The sequence below is a fragment of the Stegostoma tigrinum genome, chromosome 10 (genome assembly GCF_030684315.1).
Source record: "Stegostoma tigrinum isolate sSteTig4 chromosome 10, sSteTig4.hap1, whole genome shotgun sequence".
NCBI classification, from domain to species: domain Eukaryota; kingdom Metazoa; phylum Chordata; class Chondrichthyes; order Orectolobiformes; family Stegostomatidae; genus Stegostoma; species Stegostoma tigrinum.
Genome location: NC_081363.1, coordinates 55552671 through 55574690, shown reverse-complemented (window position 1 = coordinate 55574690; position 22020 = coordinate 55552671). Strand labels below are relative to the sequence as shown.

The following is a 22020-nucleotide window of genomic DNA, read 5'->3' as shown; positions in this document are numbered from 1 at the left end:
AAGTAGTTATGATATTTTGTGTTGGACGGCCTTGCTGTCCCCCCTCCCCTCCCCCCTCCTCCCCTCCCCCCCCCCTCCTCCCCTCCCCCCCCCCTCCTCCCCTCCCCCCCCTCCCCCCCCCCTCCTCCCCTCCCCCCCCTCTCCTCCCCTCCCCTCCCCCCCCCTCTCCCCCCCTCCCCCCCCTCCCCTCCCCCCCCCTCCCCCCCCTCCCCCCCCTCCCCCCCCTCCCCCCCCCTCCCCCCCCTCTCCTCCCCCCCCCTCCCCCCCCTCTCCTCCCCCCCCCTCCCTCCCCTCTCCTCCCCCCCCCTCCCTCCCCTCTCCTCCCCCCCCCTCCCTCCCCTCTCCTCCCCCCCCCTCCCCTCTCCTCCCCCCCCCTCCCTCCCCTCTCCTCCCCCCCCTCTCCTCCCCCCCCTCTCCTCCCCCCCCCTCCCTCCCCTCTCCTCCCCCCCCCCTCCCCTCTCCTCCCCCCCCTCCCTCCCCTCTCCTCCCCCCCCTCCCTCCCCTCTCCTCCCCTCTCCTCCCTCCCCTCTCCTCTCCTCTCCTCCCCTCCCCTCCCCTCCCCTCCCCCCCTCCCCTCCCCTCCCCTCCCCCCCTCCCCTCCCCCCCTCCCCTCCCCCCCTCCCCTCCCCCCCTCCCCTCCCCTCCCCTCCCCCCCTCCCCTCCCCTCCCCTCCCCCCCTCCCCTCCCCTCCCCTCCCCCCCTCCCCCCCCCTCTCCTCCTCCCCCCCCTCCCCCCCCTCCTCCCCCCCCTCCTCCCCCTCCTCCCCCCCCCCTCCTCCCCCTCCTCCTCCCCCTCCTCCCCCTCCTCCCCCCCCTCCTCCCCCTCCTCCCCCCCCCTCCTCCCCCTCCTCCCCCCCCCTCCTCCCCCTCCTCCCCCCCCCTCCTCCCCCTCCTCCCCCCCCCCTCCTCCCCCTCCTCCCCCCCCCTTCCTCCCCCTCCTCCCCCTCCTCCCCCTCCTCCCCCTCCTCCCCCTCCTCCCCCTCCTCCCCCTCCTCTCCCCCTCCTCTCCCCCTCCCCCCCTCTATGGTACTTAGTGTTAGTGATCCAGAATTTTGAATATGAATAGTTTATTGACAGTGCAGAACTTGCACTTGGCTGAAAATAGACATAGTGTCAAAGCATTTTGTCCTGTGATTCTGCCTTGATGAGTGCAACAAAGGGAGCAACAATTTATACTGCATGGGAAGTTGTCTAGCAAGTGTTAGCTAATTGTGGAATAGCACCTAATCTTATACACTTTGTTCAGAGTTTTTAAAGCAAGGGCTTGACAGTTATGAGCAGTATTCTTGTTGTGAAAAGCAGAATAGATATGCTGTTTGATGCATTCCACTAGTTGGTACGTAGAACCTATGTACCTAGCATCGCATCAGCTCTGAAATTCGTATGCCATGTTTGTGTGGTAGACAAAACCTCTATTTGACAGCAGATGCAATACAATACTGTTTGTGTTAAGATTACGTTGACAGCACATTAAAGATGATTGGTCAGTCTTGTAGTGTGGTTCACTTAAGCATGATAGAAATTATATCCACACAGGTTCCTGTTCTTCACAAATTGAAAACATGAATGCATTAATATGTTCTATGAAACCAAAGATTGGGGGACAGCCAGTTAATGGTGCATTGTCATTGACAATGACTTGACTATTCAGTCAACTTGCCTGGTTTGAATTTAATTAAAAGCTTGGCAATTAACTGTTCACTAGTATATTAGCACCACCTCTGCTTATCAGAGTTAATTAGTCAACCAATTGAGCACCACCTTCTCCAGCAGTATAAATTGTTGTTCCCTTTGAAATTTGTTCTTGTGATTCAAGCATCATGAGTGCAAGACAAAAAGCTTTGCCAGCATGTTTTTTATTCAGCAAATCCCAAATTTTGAATACGTTTTTATTCTTATGACTTTTTACATCACTGAGTTGCAAAAAATAGCTCATATTTTTCTAAGAGGTGTCAGTGACTGAATTAACCATAGGGTAGGACAATACCATGTAAACATTGTGACTACTTTAGAATGGCATTGGAAATAGGTGACAAGCCCTACTTCTTGACTTCAGTTGGCAAATTGCAGGAGGAAAGTACTACACTTTTTGTCAGTAGACAAAATAGAATTGAGTAGATTCAAACTGAGTCAACTTGAATGTGGTGAGCTTTTATTTTTCTCTCTTCAGTTACCTCATCAATTGAAGCTGCTAGCACAAAGAAAATACCTCCAGAGGGGCAAATATGAATACTGTTCTTTATTTATTTTAGCTTATTAACTGTGAAATGCAACTGTATCTGGAAAATACTTGATCTGTGGTTGCTAACTGACTTTTTTTTAAACTACATAGTTTAAAATGGTAATATTAGGAAGGTGTGTTTTAATGATCTGTTAAGATCCTAACCTGTAGAAATGTAGAATGTTCACAACAAAATATTTTTGAATTAGTAATGGAGATTTAGTAAGTTAACCTTGTAAGTATACCTGCCTGTAGTTGAATTTTCACTAATGTAACCTTTGTTAGTGATTCATAAGCCATCAAGTTGTGCTGTAAAAGAATATCGTTGCACTTCACAATATCCTTTTGCAATAGTTCTCTTTCTCATTGTAAGTGGAGGTTAATTTTCCAATATATCATAACTTCAATTGATTAGAAAAACAATATGACGACCCCTACTATATTAGTGAGAGTGTTTCTGCAAAAATGACTCTGAGCTTCTGATCGACTGCCGTTTTAACACACCACCATGTTCCAACGTCTGTATCTCGGGCCTGCTACAGTGTTCCAGTAGAGCTCTGAGCAAGCTAGAAGAACAACACCTCATTTTCTGCTTGGAACCCTGCAACCCTCTGGACTCCATGTTGAGTTCAATAATTTTGGGGCCGAAGCACCTTTTCCCATCACTTTACACCAACCTCCACAATCGAGGTCCTGTCGCCACCTGGGTTGTTACCACAAACAACTTGTTTTCAGCCATTAATAGGCCTCATGAGCAACTATTCATTCTCCCAGGCTGACTTTCGTCCACTCTTTTGTCTGCCTAACGTTTTTTTGCCTCAATCCCTCCCCTACCCTACCCCTTCTTTAGCATATGTAGCAATGTTTTCCTCGCTATCAATTCTGACGAAGAGTGACAAGACTCAAAATGTTAATTTTTTTTTTCCTCCACAGATGCTGCCAGACCTGCTGAGTTTTTCCATCAATTTCTGGTTTTGTTTCAGAATCTGTTTATTCATAAATAGTAATTTAGTCAAATGCAGAAACCAGGTCTCTGCTTTCTGTTAACCTGGATCTAAAAGACAAGTAAATTGGTGAATTTTGCATACTTTTGTAAAATTTTTAACTTTTGTGATCATTCTGGGAATAGTGGGGCTTTATTTTCAGCGTGTTACCCCTGTGAGGTGTAACATGGTTGAGAAGTTGATTTGGAAGGGAGGAGTGAGATTGGTGTTAAGACTAATCAGTGAGGCAGCTTCTTGCATAAGACTGCATGTGACTGAAAATCAGGTGAAAAATTGGAACATGGGTAATTAAAGTTTCAATTCATGTTTGCAAAAGATTTTGTACAAAGACCACCTCTGTTTGTTAATTAGACACAAAAATGCTCTACTTAAGGAATTACAAACCACAATCTATAAAACTAAACTTCCTGTTTTAACCCACACTCCAGATATAGCCATGCTATTAATTTAATTTTCCAAAGTACACAGACAAGTTAAATAATAACCAAAATTTTAAAGATACAGTTTTGTTGTGCAGAAGACAGCATTGATTTACCTACTACCTTATGGCATAAAGAAGCCTAGCACGTTACTGCAAAGGTCAAAGCTGAAGTATTACGGTCTGTCTTCAGCCAGAATCACCTGAATGGATGATCCCTGTCGGGGTCCCCCAAGATCCCCAGCATCACAGATGACAATCTTCAACCATTTCAATTCATTACACATGATATCGAGAAACCGTTGAAGACACTGGATATTGCAATATCCAATGAGCCCTGACAAATTCTTGGGAATAGTGCTGCAGAACTGGCCACGTCTTTAGCCTTGTTACAGTATGGTCATTTAGCTTGATGTGTGGGCAATTAACCAGTCATGTCCAGGGCGCACAATGCAGGAGAAATCCAGTGTGGCTTATTACTATCCTGTTGGTCTACACTCCATCATCGGCAAAGAGATGGGGATCACGGGAAACAGTGGGAGAGGCGCAGAGTTGACTGCGAGTGGTTCTCTGACATTACAGAACAGGAAGTTTGGGAGGTCTTAGAGAATATGACGGTTGATAAATCTCCGGGACCTGACCTAATGTGTTCCAGTGGCATTGTGGACAGTGAAGGAAGGTTTTTTTTTGAGATTACAAAGGGATCTTGATCAAAAGGACAATAGACTGAAAAATGGTAGTTGGAGTTCAATCTGATTTAAATGCAAAGAATTGCATTTTAGTACAATAGACAAGAGTAGGGCTTATATAATTAATGATAGTACCTTGGGTGGTGTTGTAGAAGAGAGGGAGCTAATAAGCGTGCAGGTACATAATTCTATGAAGTTCCTGTCACACATGGACAGGATGGTTAAAAAGGCATTTGGTATGCTTCCTTTTCATTGTTCAGTCCTTTTGAGTACAGGAGTTGGAACATCATGTTGAGGTTGTGCAGGATATTGGTGAGGTTCTTCTGGAATACTGTGTCCATTTCTGAGCACCCAGTTATAGGCAGGATATTATCAAGCCCGGGAGGGTTCAGAAGAGATTTACCAGGATGTTTCCAGGTATGGAAGGTTTGAGTTATAAAGAAAGGCTGGTTAGGCTGGGACTTTTTTCGCTGGAGCGTAGGATGGTGAGAGGAAACCACATAGAAGTTTATAAAATAATGTGTAGGCAAGATAGAGTTAATGGTGGTTGTCTTTTTCCAAGGGTGGGGAATTTCAAGACAAGGGGACACATTCTTGAGTTGAGAAGAGAGAGATTGTGAAAAAAGATGTAAGGGCAAGTTTTTTTTTAAAGAGGGTGGTTTGTGTGTGGAACGAACCTCCTGAGGAAGTGGTGGATGTGGTAACAATTACAACTTTTAAAAGACGTTTTGATGGATACATGAATAGGAAAAGTTTGAAGGGATATGGCCAGGAGCAAACAGGTGGGACTAGTTTAGATTGGGATTATGTTCAGCATGGACTAGTTGGACCAAAGAGTCTGTTTCCATGCTGTATGACTATGACTGGATAGCAAAGATGAAAGCATTTCTACCTAGCTAGATGACAGTGACAAGATATTGTAGAGAGATGCTGTGATCAACTTATTGAATGCTCTAGGGAAGGATGAGGAGGGAGAGTTCACCAATATCAGTTACATTGATTATCATTTTGTGACGTTGAGCTGTTTCAATACTAAGGTGGAGTGGAAACCTATGTGGTGGGATTCAGTCATAGAGCTACATGAAAGAAAATGGATTTGGGGAGAAAACAAAACACATTAAAGAACTTGAGAGGATAGGGAATTTGAAGATAGTCCTTGGTTTATAAGGACAGAAGGGTGAATTTATGCCTTTTTGAGGAGGCATTATGCAACAATTAAAGTAGAAATGTACAAAACTCAAAGAAGAATTTGTAATATCAGCTAGTAGGACAATAAAGGATATTAAAACCCAAGACTAATGTACTTGTGCTTCAAATACTTAATCTTCTGTAGATCACATTAGAAACTTTAACTTTTTTTTAATTAAGAAAGCTTCATAGCTGGCTCATTTAATTCTCCTTACTGAGATGAAAACCTTCCAGGGTCAGGGATATTTGTTCTCTATTGTGTGCTTCTTGAATTTTTCTTTGTGTTTTGATTGGGTGAAAACTGTTACGCTATTATATAAAATGCATTATAAATTGGAACAGAAAAACTGAAAAATATCTTTGAAATAAACTAACTTAAGTAATTTAGCTATTGCCCTTTGCAGAAAAAGTAGGGAGAAATAGTATCAGATTTAAAAAAAAACTACCTTGCCCAATTTGTATTTGGAAGGTAACATTTGCAGTTTTTATAATCTTGAGTCCATCTGCAAAATGGAATGAAATGCACTTGTTGCTTCAATTCAGATGAATCCTTCATTGAAATCTTAATTAAAATGCTTAGTCATCTTGTAAGGTCCATGATCTTTTACCTTCAGGTCACCTATGTCTTATGGCAAGACAATAGGCATTCCACTTACTCAGGAAACATGCAGGGTCAGTTTGATGATTCTGCTTATTTTGTTTTTTGATTTCATGTTTTTTTTTCCATTAGTTTAACTTCGCACGCCCCAGAACAGAACATTTTGAAAGTATCTTTCCATTGTAATGTTAGAATTTCAAAACACTTAGCTCCAAGAAGAATGCCATACCCACTTGTGTGTTTATTATCAAAGCTTGCAGACACTTAAAGTTCCAAAATTTTATTGTGTTGATTTGGATGTTAAAGTTGCCAATCTTTCTATTCCCACTTAAAGTATTTAAATTTTAAAAGTTGGTTCACGTTTTTGAATGTGTCTATTAGTCAGTGTTCAGAGAGGCAGGATAATTCTAAGTGGAGCCTGACAACTTAATGAGGTGCTACTTGGCTGGAATTTGAACTTGGACTTACTTTGCAGCTACCATCTTTGTTTTTCTTAAGGTAAGAAATTTTGAGTCGTGAGGATTCAATTTCATTTTGCCGATTGAAGCTGATTTATTATGTCACCATTGATGCAAGTTGGTACATCAAAACATTTGTTTTTGTGTTGTATAGTAAATAATACAAAGTTGTTTTCAAACAGGGGTAAGTTGTTTTTTCTTCTGCTTTCAAGGAAGGAAGATTGTTCAGTAAGTTATTTCATCACTTGAAAACTGGTAGCAAGTGAGAAATCTAATCGAAGTGTATATAAATTCCTCAATGTGCTTTGGCAATACATAAGCTATGCAACTAAATACTTTTCCCTTTTCTTAGGAAAGTGGAAGATGTGTCACCAAATTGGAAAACATGGGATTCAGAGTGGGACAAGGACTAATTGAAAGGTAGAAAGCAGTGACAGCTTTTGAAATGATTGAACAGTAAATTAGTGATCTGTATCCTAATTGTTTTATTTGATGACAAATCATGTTTACATCTTTTTGTTGGGCAAGGGGGCAGAAAGACTGGAGTTAAAAGCACCAGTTTACATTGGTAGTGCACATTCAAGTCTTCAATTCATTTCTTTGGCATTTGGATATCCATTTTGCCGGCCACAGAGCAAGAAGCTCTGCAGCCAAAGGGAATTGTCATTTCTGTGGAATTATGTATCTCATACATATTCAAGAAATATGAGGGCTTACTCATAATTGTTTTGCTGGAATATTGTTGAGGGAGTACGGGCTGCAGAGTTCTGCAGCATTAGCTTCAAATTGCGCTTGACCTGAATTTGACTTTATAACAGAAATCTGGAATTAGTCAAACTTTACAATAAATGTAAAAGATTGTTGAATTAGACTGCTCAGTAGGTTAAAGATTGGTGATTTGTTACAACAATAAAATGGCAAATTAGTTACAAAGATAAACAAACCGTCTGTCATAAATTGCTGCTGGACCTGTCAGAAGTATTTCCAGCATTTCCTGCTTTTTACTTCTTTTAAAGCACCTGTGGTGTTTTCCTTTGTGATAGATTGCTTCATATTATTTGTTCCCCCCCCCCCCCCCCCTCAATGTCTACTGTAGCTATTTTGTTGGCCAATTCAAAACCATCTCTATTCCAGGCTTTGTGAACTCATCAGGAACAACTGGTTCAGTGCTTTCCAGTTCCTCACTGTCAACAATTTCTTCATGAGTAGTTTCTTCATCTTATCCCTTTGTTAGTATCTCTGATTCAATAACATAATTGCTGCCAATAGTTGCATGTGTGCAGCTTCGTTTCTTTTTTCAAATTTGTTCTCCTGTACTTTCATTTCTGAAATTACTAGTGTATTGCATTGCTCTGTAACTGGTGGTCATTTTTTTGTTGCACATCAGAAAACTTTTTAAACAAAAAACTTTGCAAAGCACTTCTCTGACGTGTTCCTGTGTTTTGACCGCAGTCTTTGTGGTTTATTCCCTTTTCTGTATTTGAATTTGAAATAAGGATTAAAAACTGGTTCACAGATTGTACACTGCTTCATACATTTTATGCATAGGTTTTGAATGGTTTGGCTGCAAATATTTGTCACTGGTTTCAGGTCACAGACTTCCATAAGCACATAAAAGTATTGTCATTAAACCTACAATACTAAGATTGTATGAGTGTTTTGGTGTTGCTGCCAGTAAAGTGTAGGAGCTTTATAATTTTAAAACACAATTGAATACTCTACCAATCATCTACTCCTATCTATGATTGCTTTGAGTACAAAAATAGCTCACTCTTTGCTATATTTAGTACCAACACAGGTGTCATCAATATTGGTTGCAATTATATGGAGAAGGAGCTGATTTTAAATTATTGCCATCAGTATAAGAAGTTTATATCAGCAAAGTGCAAGTCTTGTCAACTTTACCTGTTTCACTAGTGCCTGCCTTAAATTTTAAATTACGTCACTGCTTAAAATTAGCTAGCAGTTCATTTGAAGTCAAATTTATAAATTGCATTCTTCACTCAGTGAAATTAGTGTTTGCAGGATGCTGTTTTTGCATTTTGTTTATGCTCTTATCTAAAACCTCTGTTTCAAAGCTGGGACACTAATTATGTTCAGTTAATGTCATTGGATGTTCATATTTCCTCTGATTTTATCTCAGATTTACTAAAGATACTGCACGATTCAAGGATGAACTAGATGTCATGAAATTCATATGTAAAGACTTTTGGACCAGTGTATTTAAAAAACAGATTGACAATCTTCGGACTAATCATCAGGCAAGTAATTTGTATAGTTAAACCTTGTTAGTTCAGTAGCTGCATTTCTAAAACTGAATTTTGCTGATACAGCTGGCAGAATAAGTAATGAGAAATGTCCACCCTGTAATAGGAAGGATATTATCAAGATGGCAAGGGTTCAGAAAAGATTCACCAGAATGTTGCAGGGGATGTAGGGTTTGAGTTATAAGGAGAGACTGAATAGGTTGGAACTTTCATGAGTGTTATAAGTAAGCTGAATGGCAGGTGTCATTTCCCTAGCGCGGGGGATTTCTCGACTAGAGGGCATATTTTTAAGGGGAGAGGAGAAAGATTTCAAAATAAAAGCATGAGGAGCAACTTTTTTTTTTACACAGAGGGTGGCTTGTATGTGGCGTGAACTTCCAGATGAAGTGGTGGATGCAGGTATTAAAAAGATATTTGGATAAGTACATAAATAAGAAATGTTTGGAGGAAAATGGATCAAGCATAGGCAGGTGGGTGGGCCTAGTTTAGTTAGGGATTTTAGTTGGTATGGACTGGTTGGACTGAAGGATCGGTTTCTGTGCTGTATGACTCTGATGTTATTGTGCCTTTAAGAGATGAGTTCTGACCTGTTTCTCGTGCAGAAGGATGTTGTCACAGTAGTGATGAAATGCCACCTTCAGACAGGCAGTTGGTAAACACTTTTTGTGTTTTTCCGAGATGTTTATTTTAAAATGTAAGACAAATGAATCATGAGTGGGTGGGGTCAGGCTCACATAGACCCGGAGACCTTAGTTTTGCATTCAGTTGAGAAGGTTTTGCTGGCTGCTGGAACTGAAAGCTTGAGTTCTTTGCTGCTATAGTGAAGTCTGTGATGGAGAGGCTTCCTCTTTTAAAAATCAAAAGGGTCAGATTGTTTCTTTCTACTGGACTGCAGAGAGGCAGCACAAGAGAATAATAACTGTGTTGTCAGAATTGCCTTTGCTTACGGGATGTTGCTAATATTGGAACAGTTGATGATTAGTAGGTAAATATGCATATCTTGTTAAATAGTTCAATAGATTAAAGTTATGCTAATTCTTTTTGTATTTTAGCTGTTGTAAGAATAAGGTGTGTTTTGATTAAAGCCTAGTTGGGGACCAGTTGAATCATATCTGGAGCATTGTTCATCCTGTACTTGCCTTTTAGACATATACAAGTTAGGGTCTAGGCTCCTTGAATATACTTTGTTTGGAGGGGGGTGATTGTGGGGCAATTCTGGTCTGGACCATAACAATTAGAACAAGTGTAAATGTGAGTTGGCTTGGCATATTTTGTTTTGCTAAGAAGGTGTAGTTCCATTATCAGAGTTCTAACTTTCTCTCTCCGCTTCAGATCTCTGGGCACTTTTTGTAGTGCAGAATATGAGTAGGTAAGAAGAATTTAAATGATGTGAGGAAAGGACAGAACATCATGACTTAGTGGATAACGTTTTAAGAGAATAACCTCCTTAGTTCTAGTTACAACATTTGTTTTAGGTTTCTTTGTACATAAAGTTGACCTGAGAAACTCAACTGACAATTTAAGAAAGAAAATAGGACTGTCAGTTTCTCTTCTGTGAAACCATGAACACACGCGCACACACGCACACTCTCTCTCTTTCTCACACACACGCACACTCACTCTCTCTTTCTCTCACACACGCACGCACTCTCTCTCTCTCTCTCACACGCGCACGCGCACACACACACACAGGATCAGGAAGCCTCTGTCTGATGAATTGCTGGCAGAAATCTAACCTGTGTTTTACAATGATAGCATCCTCTACAATTGGATGACTGACCATTCATTTTATTTTTGTCATTTGAAGGAGGAAATGCTGACTAGGACACAGAACTCCCAGCCTTTCTTTGAATAATGCCAGTGGAATTTGTAGTATCTCCTTGAATCATAAAGACGGCATTATGTTCAATATCTCCACCAAAGAATGATGTATATGGCAATGCCGTATCCTCAGTCAACATATTTAGTTTAATGTTTAATGTTGAATCTTATCATAACATTTAGATTGCTATGCCAACTGATTGTCCTTTTTAATTTGTTGATACCTTTACATTTAACTTTGCAGGGTATTTATGTTCTCCAAGACAATAAGTTCCGCCTCCTTACTCAGATGTCTGCAGGGAAACAATATTTGGAACATGCACCCAAGGTATAACTTTTAGTTGTCCTGCACAAATAAATGGATCCATAGAGCCATATATTGATGATCTGGAAAGAATAATGCTATGAAATATATCTAACAGAATAGCTTAAAAAAACTGAGCTCATCAGTTAAAGATTTAAATGAGTTTTAAAAGTTGTTTGTTTTTCCTTTTGTGTATCGATGTTGTTAAATTCAATTGGTGGTGGAGGTTGTTCCATTTAAAAGACTTGCGAGTGATGGGATTATTTAGGAGGTGATTTTTATGCAGCGTCATTGGATTACGGAATGGCCATAAAATGTAGAAGAAGCTGTTGACCATTCAGCTCATCCAGTCTGTTCACCATTCAATAAGATTCACAGCTGATCTGATGATCGTCAACTCCACTTTGCCTTTTCCGAATAATCCTTGGTTCTCTTACTGCTTAGAAATCTGTTCGTCTCAGCCTTGAATATATTTAATAATTGAGCCTCTACAGCTTTCTGCAATGTGGAATTCTGTAGATTCACTACTGAATGAGGGAAAAACGTTCCTTGCCTCCATATTACATAGGCCACCTCTCCCTTCTGAAAATGCTCTTTGGTCCTAGTTTTTCTCAGAAAGGGAAATGACCATTTTGCTCTACCCTCTCCAGTTCCCTTCGAATCTTGTATGTTACGTTAAGTTCTCCTATCGTTCTTCTTCTAAATTCTACTGAGCACAGGCTAACCCAGTCAAATTCTCCCCACGGGGCAGTCTGTTCATACCTAGGATCAACCAAGTGAATCATTAGTGAACCTTCTCTGGACTGTAACTAAGGCCACTGTATCTTCCCTTTGATAAGGGACCAAAATTATTCACCGTATTCCATGTGTAATCTGATTAGTGGCGTGTATAGTTTCAGTAACATTTTTTTATTTATCCTCCATTCCTTTTTTGAAAAAAAAACAACGCTCCACTCAGTTTTCTTCCCTATTATTTGGTGAACTTAAATGCCAAATTTTTGTGATTTACGAACAAGGACCTTTTCTACATTCTTTCTCCATTTAAGTATTCGTCTGCTCTATTCTTTCTGCCAAAGTGCATAATTCTACAGTTTCCCACATTCTGTTCAATTGCCAGATTTTTGCCCACTGAATTAACCTGGCCATGTCCCTTGGCAGACTCTGTGCCATCCTCATGATTTGATTTTACCACCTTTTTTGTTTTTGTCATGTACAAATTTGGCAAAAGTACATTCACTTTGCTCATCAAAGTCATTTATACATTGTAAATAACTCTGGATCCAGCACGGGCCCCTGTAGCACAGTACTAGTTACAAATTGCCACCCTGAAAATGTTGCCCTTGACCCAACTCTGTCTTCTATACGTTAGCCAGTCTTGTATCCATGGTAATATGTGACCTTCATCTGATTAAGTAGTTTAACATGTAGGACATCTGATCAAGTGATGTCTGAAAGATCTAAATGTATCAAATTCACTGCTTCTCCTTTTATCCATACTACCTGTTAGCCTCAAAGAATTCTAATAAATTTGTTAAAAATGACTTTTTTTTTGTATGATCACGGGATGAGGACATTGGTGGCTAGGCCACCATTTATTGCCCATCCCTAAGTGCCCAGAGACCAGTTTAGAGTCAACAACATTACTATGGGTCTGGAGTCACATGTAGGTTAGACTGGGTAAGGATGACAGTTTCCTTCCCTCGCAGGACATTATTGAACCAGATAGGTTTTTCCAGCAATCGGCAATAGATTTGCAGTCATTGTTAGATTCTTAATTCCAGATATTTATTGAACTCACGTTCCACCATCAGCTGTGGCAGGATTTGAACCCACACGACCAGAACGTGGGTCTCAGCATTAACGGTCCAGTGATAATACCACTTGGCCGTTGGCTCCATGCTAACTCTCTGATTGTATTATGCATTTCTAAATGTTTTGCTATTTCATGCTTTATGTTGGATTTGACCATTTTCCTGGTAACAGATATTAAGCTAACTGGCTGATTTTTGTCTTTTAATCTTTTCCTTTATTTGAAATTCTGAGACCTTTCCAGAATCTGTATTATTGGAAGATTTCAACCAATGCGTTATCACTGTAGCTTCTTCTATTATCTTAGGACACACCCCGTCAGGTCCAGTGGACTTATTGGTCTTTAGTCCCATGAAGTTTGTTTTGTCCTTTTTTTCCTCTAATAATTATTTACTGTATTCTATTCCTCCCCCTTCTTTTGTCTTTCAATTGTTATTGGAGTGCTATTCATTGCCTTTTACTGTGAAAACTGATGTAAAGTATTCATTCAATCCCTCTGTCGTTTCTTGTTCCCCCACTATTATTATTATTATTATTATTTTCTGAGGGATCTATGTTAACTTTAGCTTCACTTTTACATAGGCAGCAAGATCTTCTTTAACTGTTTTACCAAATCTTGTAAATTTAACCTCGGTCTCCGTTTTTATGATTTTTTTTAGGTTATCTTTAGTTTTTAAGTTTTCACAATCGTCTGGCTTACCATTGATTGAATTTTTTTTTCCAATTTGATGCTATCCTTAACTGTGCTGATTAACAGCGGTTGGCTTATCCCCTTCTTGGAATCCTTCTTTGTTATTGGGATATATCTTTGCTGTGAGCCGTGAACTATTTTCTGCCATTGCTCCTCAATGGCTTTGCTGCTAAACTCCTTTCCCAGTCCACTCTAGCTAGATCTGACCTCATTTCTTTTTGTAATTGCCCTTATTTAAGCTTAGCACAGTTGTTTCAGACCCCAAGATTCTCTACTAAATGGCGATATATCATGTTATGGTCACTGTTGCCTAGGGATCTTTTAGTCTGACAACATTTATTAAACTTGCATCATCACATGTTACCAGATAGAAAATATCCTGGACCTACATATTGTTCTAGGAGATATACTATATTTTGGGCTATAAATTATTTTTTGTGGTTACCTCTGCCAATCTGTCTCTCCCTATTTTACATGAAGATTAAAGTCATCAATTGTTTAATGTACTAGCTTCATTACACTATCAAATGGCGGAGACCATTCATCCATTTTGTTTAAAAAATGCCGTACTCAAAAGAAAAGAACATAAGCTATAGAAATAGATTGAGGTAAATGGATCTAGTTTTGACTGCTTATTTAAAAGAAAAAGCACATATGTGATGTGCGAAAATGCTCCTATGCTGTAAACCATTAAAAGCCATTTGACCACTTTTGTAATATTAGAACGACTAAATACACCAGATTCTCTTTGGCAGAGAAAATTTATTCAGAACATTATGATGGTATTAAGATTTTTCATAGCTTTATGCGTGAACAATATTGAAGTCATATAATAGTCTTGGTCGCAATTCCAGAATGGGAAAACAAACTGTGTTCATTTGGGAGTGTCAAAAGGCAGGCTAGGCTGACTTTTTTACAAGAATATTTTGTTATTATGATCTACCAATTAGTAAGACAGAAGTTCAACTGTTAGAATTGGGCAGCAGTGGAATAGTGTATGGTCTCTGGCAAAAAGTGGCAGGAGATACTCTGAAGCAAGTCCAGAACTTTTCTGTGGCGCGCTAAGGAGAATTCTTGCACAGAAACAAACTACTACTTTTCTGGGTTGCTTGAAACTCTTGATTTTCCCAGCAAGTTTTGCCTGGTAGTAAAACCACGCATGTTCCTTCGTTTGGACCTTATTGTTCACATGGCAGATCAGACCTTGGAGTGATGTCTTTGCAGCCCAATCTTGCAAACTCAGGAAGATTCTATCAGATCCAAGCATCTAACATTCCTTGAGCAAAGAAAGTGTTCCTGTTTGAAAATTGCTTGGTTATAATTTAAAACTTTCTTTCTGCTTGCTTTTGATAGTCTGTGTTGTCAATACTCTTAATGCAAGCATATTTACATTTTATGTTATACATGTCTATAACCTTGTATCCTTTGGAAACTTTTTTCAACTCCAGTAGTGTTCTGGTGTAATTAAATTTCTATTGCTCATTTTTAACAAAGTAAATGAAAGGAATAGTAATTTTGTTAGTTCTTCTAGTCTGTATTTCAGGTCAGGAGGGGATAGCGCGTAGGCGATACACTGTTAGTAGTGATACATCGGATTATGTACCAGTCCAACAATAAATGCAGCATGTGCTATTCAATATATTATTCCTCCTTATAAAATGTTTTCTCTGACTCTTTAATTTGCTTCGTTAATATCACAGATTTTTTCTGAGTGTTTTAGTTACAGGATGAAGAGACTCCTTTGACCCCAAATATCTCCCTTTTTGTTCTAGATTTTGTGGTGTGCTTCTTTTAAAGATTGCAATCTCCTGCCAGTGCTATGCTTCATATTATAGTTGATGTTGCAACAAAATTAGTCCTCAGTTTAGGTAATGTTTTTGAAAGTCGGTGCAGCGCTGATTTAATGTGAGCAGCATGTTATTAGACTAATTAAACACTATGTTGGATTTAAAGCTGTGCTTTCTTTTGTTTGCTATATCCCAAAGAGAATACTTTGCTTTGAGAGGGTAGGTCTTTAAATGTGTGAAGTCTTTGTTTTTAAACATCTAAATCAACAGTAGCATGGAAAGGTGCCTGTACTTTTGGGTAAAATGTGAAATCTGAAAATTGTGCTACATTCCAAGAGTATTGATTATTGTTTTGGCCCATCTAAATGCTGAACTTCATTGAAAACAAATTACTGTCGCAAAAAACAAAGTAAATATGCATAAGAAGGGGTCTATTTCTGAGCGAATGTGATGATTTAAATATTTATTTTCTGTTTCAAAACAAAAACATTATGTTTACAATATTAGCAGTTGTTTGCCCTTCAACTGGTCACCTTAATTTAAAATAACTTTGATTCCTAGCAGATGAAATATTTCCCGTCTCTCCAACTTCTGTAAACATAATGGAAATGCGGGTATAATTTGTTTTGCTGAAACAAATGTTTCACCAGCTGTATAGAGGTGAGGTTTCTGTGAGGTGAACTGCTACTTGTGATATTTTGCCCAAAGTGATTCGAACTAGAGGAAATTATTGCAGCATTTCAAATCGATCATGCCTAAAGTTAATCAACATTCATAATCTTTTGCATTTTAAAAAAATTACACCGGAGGGGAAGAAATTTCCACTGGAAAACTGGCTACATGTTAGATTTGAATGAATTAATAGCCAAGGCAAATTTCTGCTCATTGTATCCTTTTGGCCCTTAAATTGGCACTTAAAATAATACTGCCACCAGACTGCAGTGTTTACAGTATGGAAACAGACCCTTCAGTCCATCTAGCCCACACTGACCATGTTCCCAAACTAAACTACTCTCATCTGCCTGCGTTTGGCCTGTATCGCTCCAGACTTCTCCTATTTGTGTACTTGTCCAAATGCCTTTTAAATGTTGTAACTGTACCTTTCATCCACCACTTCCTCTGACAGTTCATTCCTCACGTGAAGCACTCTAAACCAAAAAAAGTTGCCCTTTTGTCATTTTAAAATCTTTCTCCTTTCACTAAAAATATGCCCCTGGCTTTGAAGAACCCCCATCTTAAGAAAAAGACCTTTTTGTTATTCATTTTATCTATGCCCCTCATGATTTCATGAATCTCCATGAGGTCATCCCTCAGACTTGTATGTTCCAGTGGAAAAAGGCCCAGCCTATTTTTATATCTCAAACCCTCCATTCCCAGCAATGTTCTGATAAATCTTTTCTGAGCCCTCTCAAGTTTAATAATATCCTGCCTATCGCAAGGTGACCAGAACTGCAAAACTACTCCAGAAGAGGCCTTTCCAATGTCCTAAACAACCTTAGCTTGTCTCATCCCCAATACTCCAAGGTCTGAGCATGCAAGGCAAGCGTGTTAAATGCCTCCTTAACCACCCTGTCTACCTGCGATGCAAGTTTCAAACAATTATGCACCTGAACCCCTTGGTCTTTCTGTTCTACAACAGGACCCAGGACTCTAGCATTAATTGTATAAGTCCTGCTCTAGTTTGTTTTGCCAAAATGCAATATCTCCTGTTTATCCAAATTTATCCCTGTCTGCCACTGCTCACTTAATTGACCCAATTGATCAGGATCTCTTTGTAATTTTAGATAATCTTCTTCATTGTCCACTATAGCACCAGTTATGGTGTCATCTGCAAATGTACTAACCAGGCCATCCAAGTTATTTATATAAATGACAGACAAAGTGGACCCAGTACCGATCCCTGTGGAACACTGCTGGTCACAGGCCCAGCCAGGCCTTCAAACCAAAAAAAAATCTCTTCTCCAACATGCTCTCTTTCCTACCATAAAGCCAATTTTGTATTCACTTAGCAAGCTTACCCTGAATCGCATGTGATCTAATTTTATCAATTTGTCTACCATGTAGACCCTTATCAAAAACGTTAGTAAAATACAGTCACTTCCTAGGCAGCCTCAGCTCATCAGATGTAACTGCCAGGCATACTGAAGATTAGGACCATCCCGTAATTTGAGTTATTTAAAACTATTTTAACAACTACAGAACCAACAAAATGTGAAATCTTTCAAAAGTTTTCCTGATGTGCAGAATCTTAAGTTTTGTGACCTTACTCAGTCAACCTTCTATCATGGTTCAGATTTGTAGTTTGCATAGGGCTGAGCGAATATGTAGGTTGGCAACCTGAGCAGATGGGGGTGCATGCTGATCACAGGAGTTTGCCACTGAGCACAGTAGTGGCGCCAGCAGCATGCAATGCTGGTGGAGTGAGTGCTGACATCTGTTCCAGATGTACACTAATGATGTCAGCACTCTTGACTACCTAATACCAGTGGTTTGAATTTTGAGAAGCTTTCATCCTGATGTTATTTTGCTTGTTCATAGGGCTTGTTGTTTTCACTACCTCTGGATATCAGAGATTACGTATGGATTGCACTAGAATGAAATTGATGTAATCGCAGGAAAAATTGGCAGTACAAAGCAGCTAAGTATTTGCAGGTAGTTTGGTTCACTGTTAGCAACAAGTGCCACCCCATGATCAATGACTGCAGAATTTTATTTAAGCTGTTCCAATTTGTTGCACTTAATTTAAAATATTGATCAATGTAATTTTATTGCATTTAAATCCTTGTTCATGGAAAGTTGTGTAGAGTGAATGTGAATTTGAATTGAAAGTTCACTTCAGGAAACAAATGTGGATTTGAGTGCTACTTAAGCTGAACTGAACTCCAAAACTAGAAACTCTACTCAAGATTTCGGACTGTTTTAGGATGTAAACAAACTCTCTTTTTGTTCTTGGCATTGTGAATCTGTTTTGAGATTTCAGTTTACAAGAAGTAATTTAAATTTTTTGCTTTTACCCCAAATCTAAGTGATTGATTGCTTTGTCAGTCTGTTAGTTCATGATGCACAGGAGAAACACTATAGGTTGCCCAGCATCACTTCAGTAGTTAAGACCATAAAACCATAAGACATAGGAGTGGAAGTAAGGCCATTCGGCCCATCAAATCTACTCCGCCGCTTAAATCATGGCTGATGGGCATTTCAGCTCCACTTCCCTGCACTCTCCCCGTAGCCCTTGATTCCTTCCGAGATCAAGAATTTGTCGATCTCTGCCTTGAAGGCATCCAACGTCCCGGCCTCCACTGCACTCCGTGGCAATGCATTCCACAAGCCCACCACTCTCTGGCTGAAGAAATGGCGTCTCATTTCAGTTTTAAATTTACCCCCTCTAATTCTAAGGCTGTGCCCACGGGTCCTAGTCTCCCCGCCTAACAGAAACAACTTCCTAGCGTCCACCCCTTCTAAACCATACATTATCTTGTAAGTTTCTATTAGATCTCCCCTCAACCTTCTAAACTCTAATGAGTACAATCCCAGGATCCTTAGCCATTCATCATATGTTAAACCTACCATTCCAGGGATCATCCATGTGAATCTCCGCTGGATGCACTCCAGGGCTTGTATGTCCTTCCTGAGGTGTGGGGCCCAAAATTGGACACAGTATTCTAAGTGGGGCGTAACTCGAACTTTATAAAGCCTCAGGAGCACATCGCTGCTTTTATATTCCAACCCCCTTGAGATAAGCGACAAAGTTAAGGCACTAATGATGACCCTTCAGTAAATCTGCTTGCATTTAGAGTCATAGAGTAATACAGCACGGAAACAGGCCTTTTGGCCCAAACTGGTCCATGCTGACCATGGTGTCCACTCAGCTAGTTCCAATTACCCACATTTGATCCATATCCCTCTAAACCTTTCTCAGTCATGTACCTGCTCAAATGTTTTAAATCCTTTTTAGATTGACAATAACATATAATTCTCTTTCCTCTAGTCCCTCAACTCAGTGGTATTAGACTCTGTTCAGAGCCAGAAAGTTATGCCCTAATGCTGTGTTCCAGGTGTTCAAGCAAATAATCTGAGCTGACACCTCCCTGCAGCACTGGGTGAATATTGTCCTTTCTCGATGCCAAACTTCTGATGAAATTTTACATTGATGCTCTGTCTGCCCCACTTTGTGTGAACATAGATCCTATGGCAGTATTCAAAGAAGTGCTGGGGAGTTCTTTGGTGTCAGTATTTTTGAGTTATAATCTCAAGCATTATACACCATTCTAGATGGTTTACTTTGACAGTCTAACATTCTGGCTTTTGTTCAGTCAATGCATCTAGCCAGGTGTTTAACTGTAACAGCATTTGGGTTTCTTGGACTCACATTGAAGTGGAGACACTTTGAATTGGAGTGATAAGTCATTTACTCCAATTCGGCTATCAACTAGCTGACTGAAGTAACTCTTCAAAGGCTGGCATCCCATCACCAATCACCCTTTATTTATAAATGCATGGCCTTTGACAATAGCACTGCTGCTCTCGAGTCAGGCATTCTGGGCCTCCGTATCCCTGACATTAATCCTTTTGTGTCAGCCAGGTCTTCCTGATTTGGGGCTGTTAATCTAGTCTAATCAGGGAACTCGTATGTGAGGTCTGGCTGTCATTGCAGTCACTACACTGACCAATCTCTTGTTCTAAAGGGACTGGTTTCTGTGCCCTTCTAAAGATGTTAGAATGGTAGAATATGCCTATATAACCTGTAGTAGTAGGATGGAATCCCATTATAATGAGATTAACTAGTTTAAAAGCAAGTGTGTACATAACGCTCATTAGAATCATGTGTTTCCCACTTTCTCTCCCCAGGGCACATTCCCTCCCATCCCCCCCTCAAACATGATACTGTGCTAGATAAAGTCTTAGGCTAGCCTTCTGGTCAGTAGCTGAGGTGGGTGCAGAAACAGAAATCTGTTGGGATTAAGTGTTCTGGGAAAGATGGGCTTTAGTTTAGGAGGTAACAGTATGTTCAAGGTCCTTGGAAGGATGGAGGTGGGGTTGATAGTCTTCAAGAACTGTAAGGTCAGAGCCATTTCCTTTTGAGGAAAGGGGTGATTATGGCAGATTTAAAGGAGAAAGAAATAGTGCCTATTATGTAAGTCATTAATAAATCATGAATTATTGACCAACAAACATGAATCCTGTGGGACACCAATATTGATGTTCTGATAAAGAGTAAATTTTATTGGAATGTAGCAAATGTGAAATTGGACTCTAGACTAGACTAGGTGTTCGATAGGAGGGTGCAAAACCGTTAAAATAAATTATGTATTTCTGTGCTTCGAACAATAATGATTCAATGAAAAAGTTTTTTATGGCAATAGCCATAATAAAGTTAACAAAACTTATTTTGTTTTTGCACTTGGGAGAGGAAAGACTGGGGTTTACTTTCTGGTTTTAAAATGATGGACAAATGAATTGAATGCAAGAAAATCTGAACAGAAATTATAAAGAACATCTATCAAAATGTAAGATAATATGAAGTCTGCTACAGCAATGTTAGTTAATTGACAAAAAATGACATTTAATGGAGACCTGCTCAAGTTGTCTCTGTTCCATACAGATTTGAGGTTGTGTAGACTTTCCTTCAATATAGGAAGGGTCTGAAAAGTAACAGTGCAAAGCTTGGAGTGGTTAGGTGTTATGAATGACTCACTTTTTTTTTTGATTTTCAGCAGTGCCTAGATCACTTCCCTTGAGTAATGAATGAAATTTGCAATATATGCATCTTGGATTCTGGCTTATCTTTGTAAAGGTTCTTGCTACAGGACCAACCGATGAAAATATCTAAACTGCTAAATAGGTAATAAAGATTGTGTTCTTATTCAAAGAATGAAAGAAGTAACATATTAATTGCAACTCCTTTAGGGAATAAATTACTTGCAGTAGTATAGCTAATATCCTCCACACGAAATACCCTAGTTTCATTCCTTATTTATTTTCTTGATCACTTGAGAGTTGGTTTAAATATTTTCTCAAACGTAGACTATAATTTGAGCTGAAATATTCAGCAAGTCAGGCAGCATTTATAGGAGAAAGTCAATGTTTTGAGGTTGGTAATCTTGTATCAAAGCTGACAAAAAGTAGAAATGAAGTAGGTTTTCACCAAACGAAATGGGGTGAAAGTTATCCTACAAGTATGTCTATTTTTCAGATTTCTGGCTTTTGCAGTATTTTAACTTTTTTGATTTTTGAGTGGTATTGGTACAGAAACATTTTGAATCATGAATTCAGTAATTGATGGTGTATTTATTTGCAAGGTGATGCTTACGATCATATGCTTACATTTGAACTGTGCATAACAGCTGTATGACCTGATTGTTGAAATAGCTTGCTGAATGGAATGACAACAGGAATTTGGTGAGATGTGGAATTCTCTAACAAGTAAAACAAAGTGTTGAAGTTTAATCTGGTTTTTCCTCTTTTTTTTCGATAATTGTCGCTCCTCGAAGTTTTGTCAGTCAGCTCCAAGTGTGGATCGGAAATTACAAGCCTCCATCAGTTGAGGCAAGCAAAATAGGCCTCGTGGTTAAATTACCTACCCACAAGTTCACTACATAATATGGGGTTGGCACTGAAACTGGCAGACCACCAACTGATATAAATAAATAACTTAAGGTTCAATTAAAGTTGTTAAAAGTTGATTGAATAACAAAAAAAAATTATTTATAGGATGTGGGTCCCACAGCCAGCATTTATTCCCTGTCTCCAAGTGCCCTTAAACTGA

At 39.6% G+C, this 22020-nt stretch overlaps 1 protein-coding gene across 1 annotated transcript in view; it reads left to right on the top strand.

Moving 5' to 3' along the window:
* The window catches only part of LOC125455925 (trafficking protein particle complex subunit 6B), a 39356-nt gene that overhangs the window by 5715 nt on the left and 11621 nt on the right, over positions 1 to 22020 (top strand). The window contains exons 2-4 of the mRNA XM_048538494.2: positions 6928 to 6995; positions 8719 to 8836; positions 10908 to 10991. Coding sequence (XP_048394451.1) covers positions 6928 to 6995; positions 8719 to 8836; positions 10908 to 10991 — 270 coding nt within the window. The remainder of the gene's footprint in view (positions 1 to 6927; positions 6996 to 8718; positions 8837 to 10907; positions 10992 to 22020) is intronic.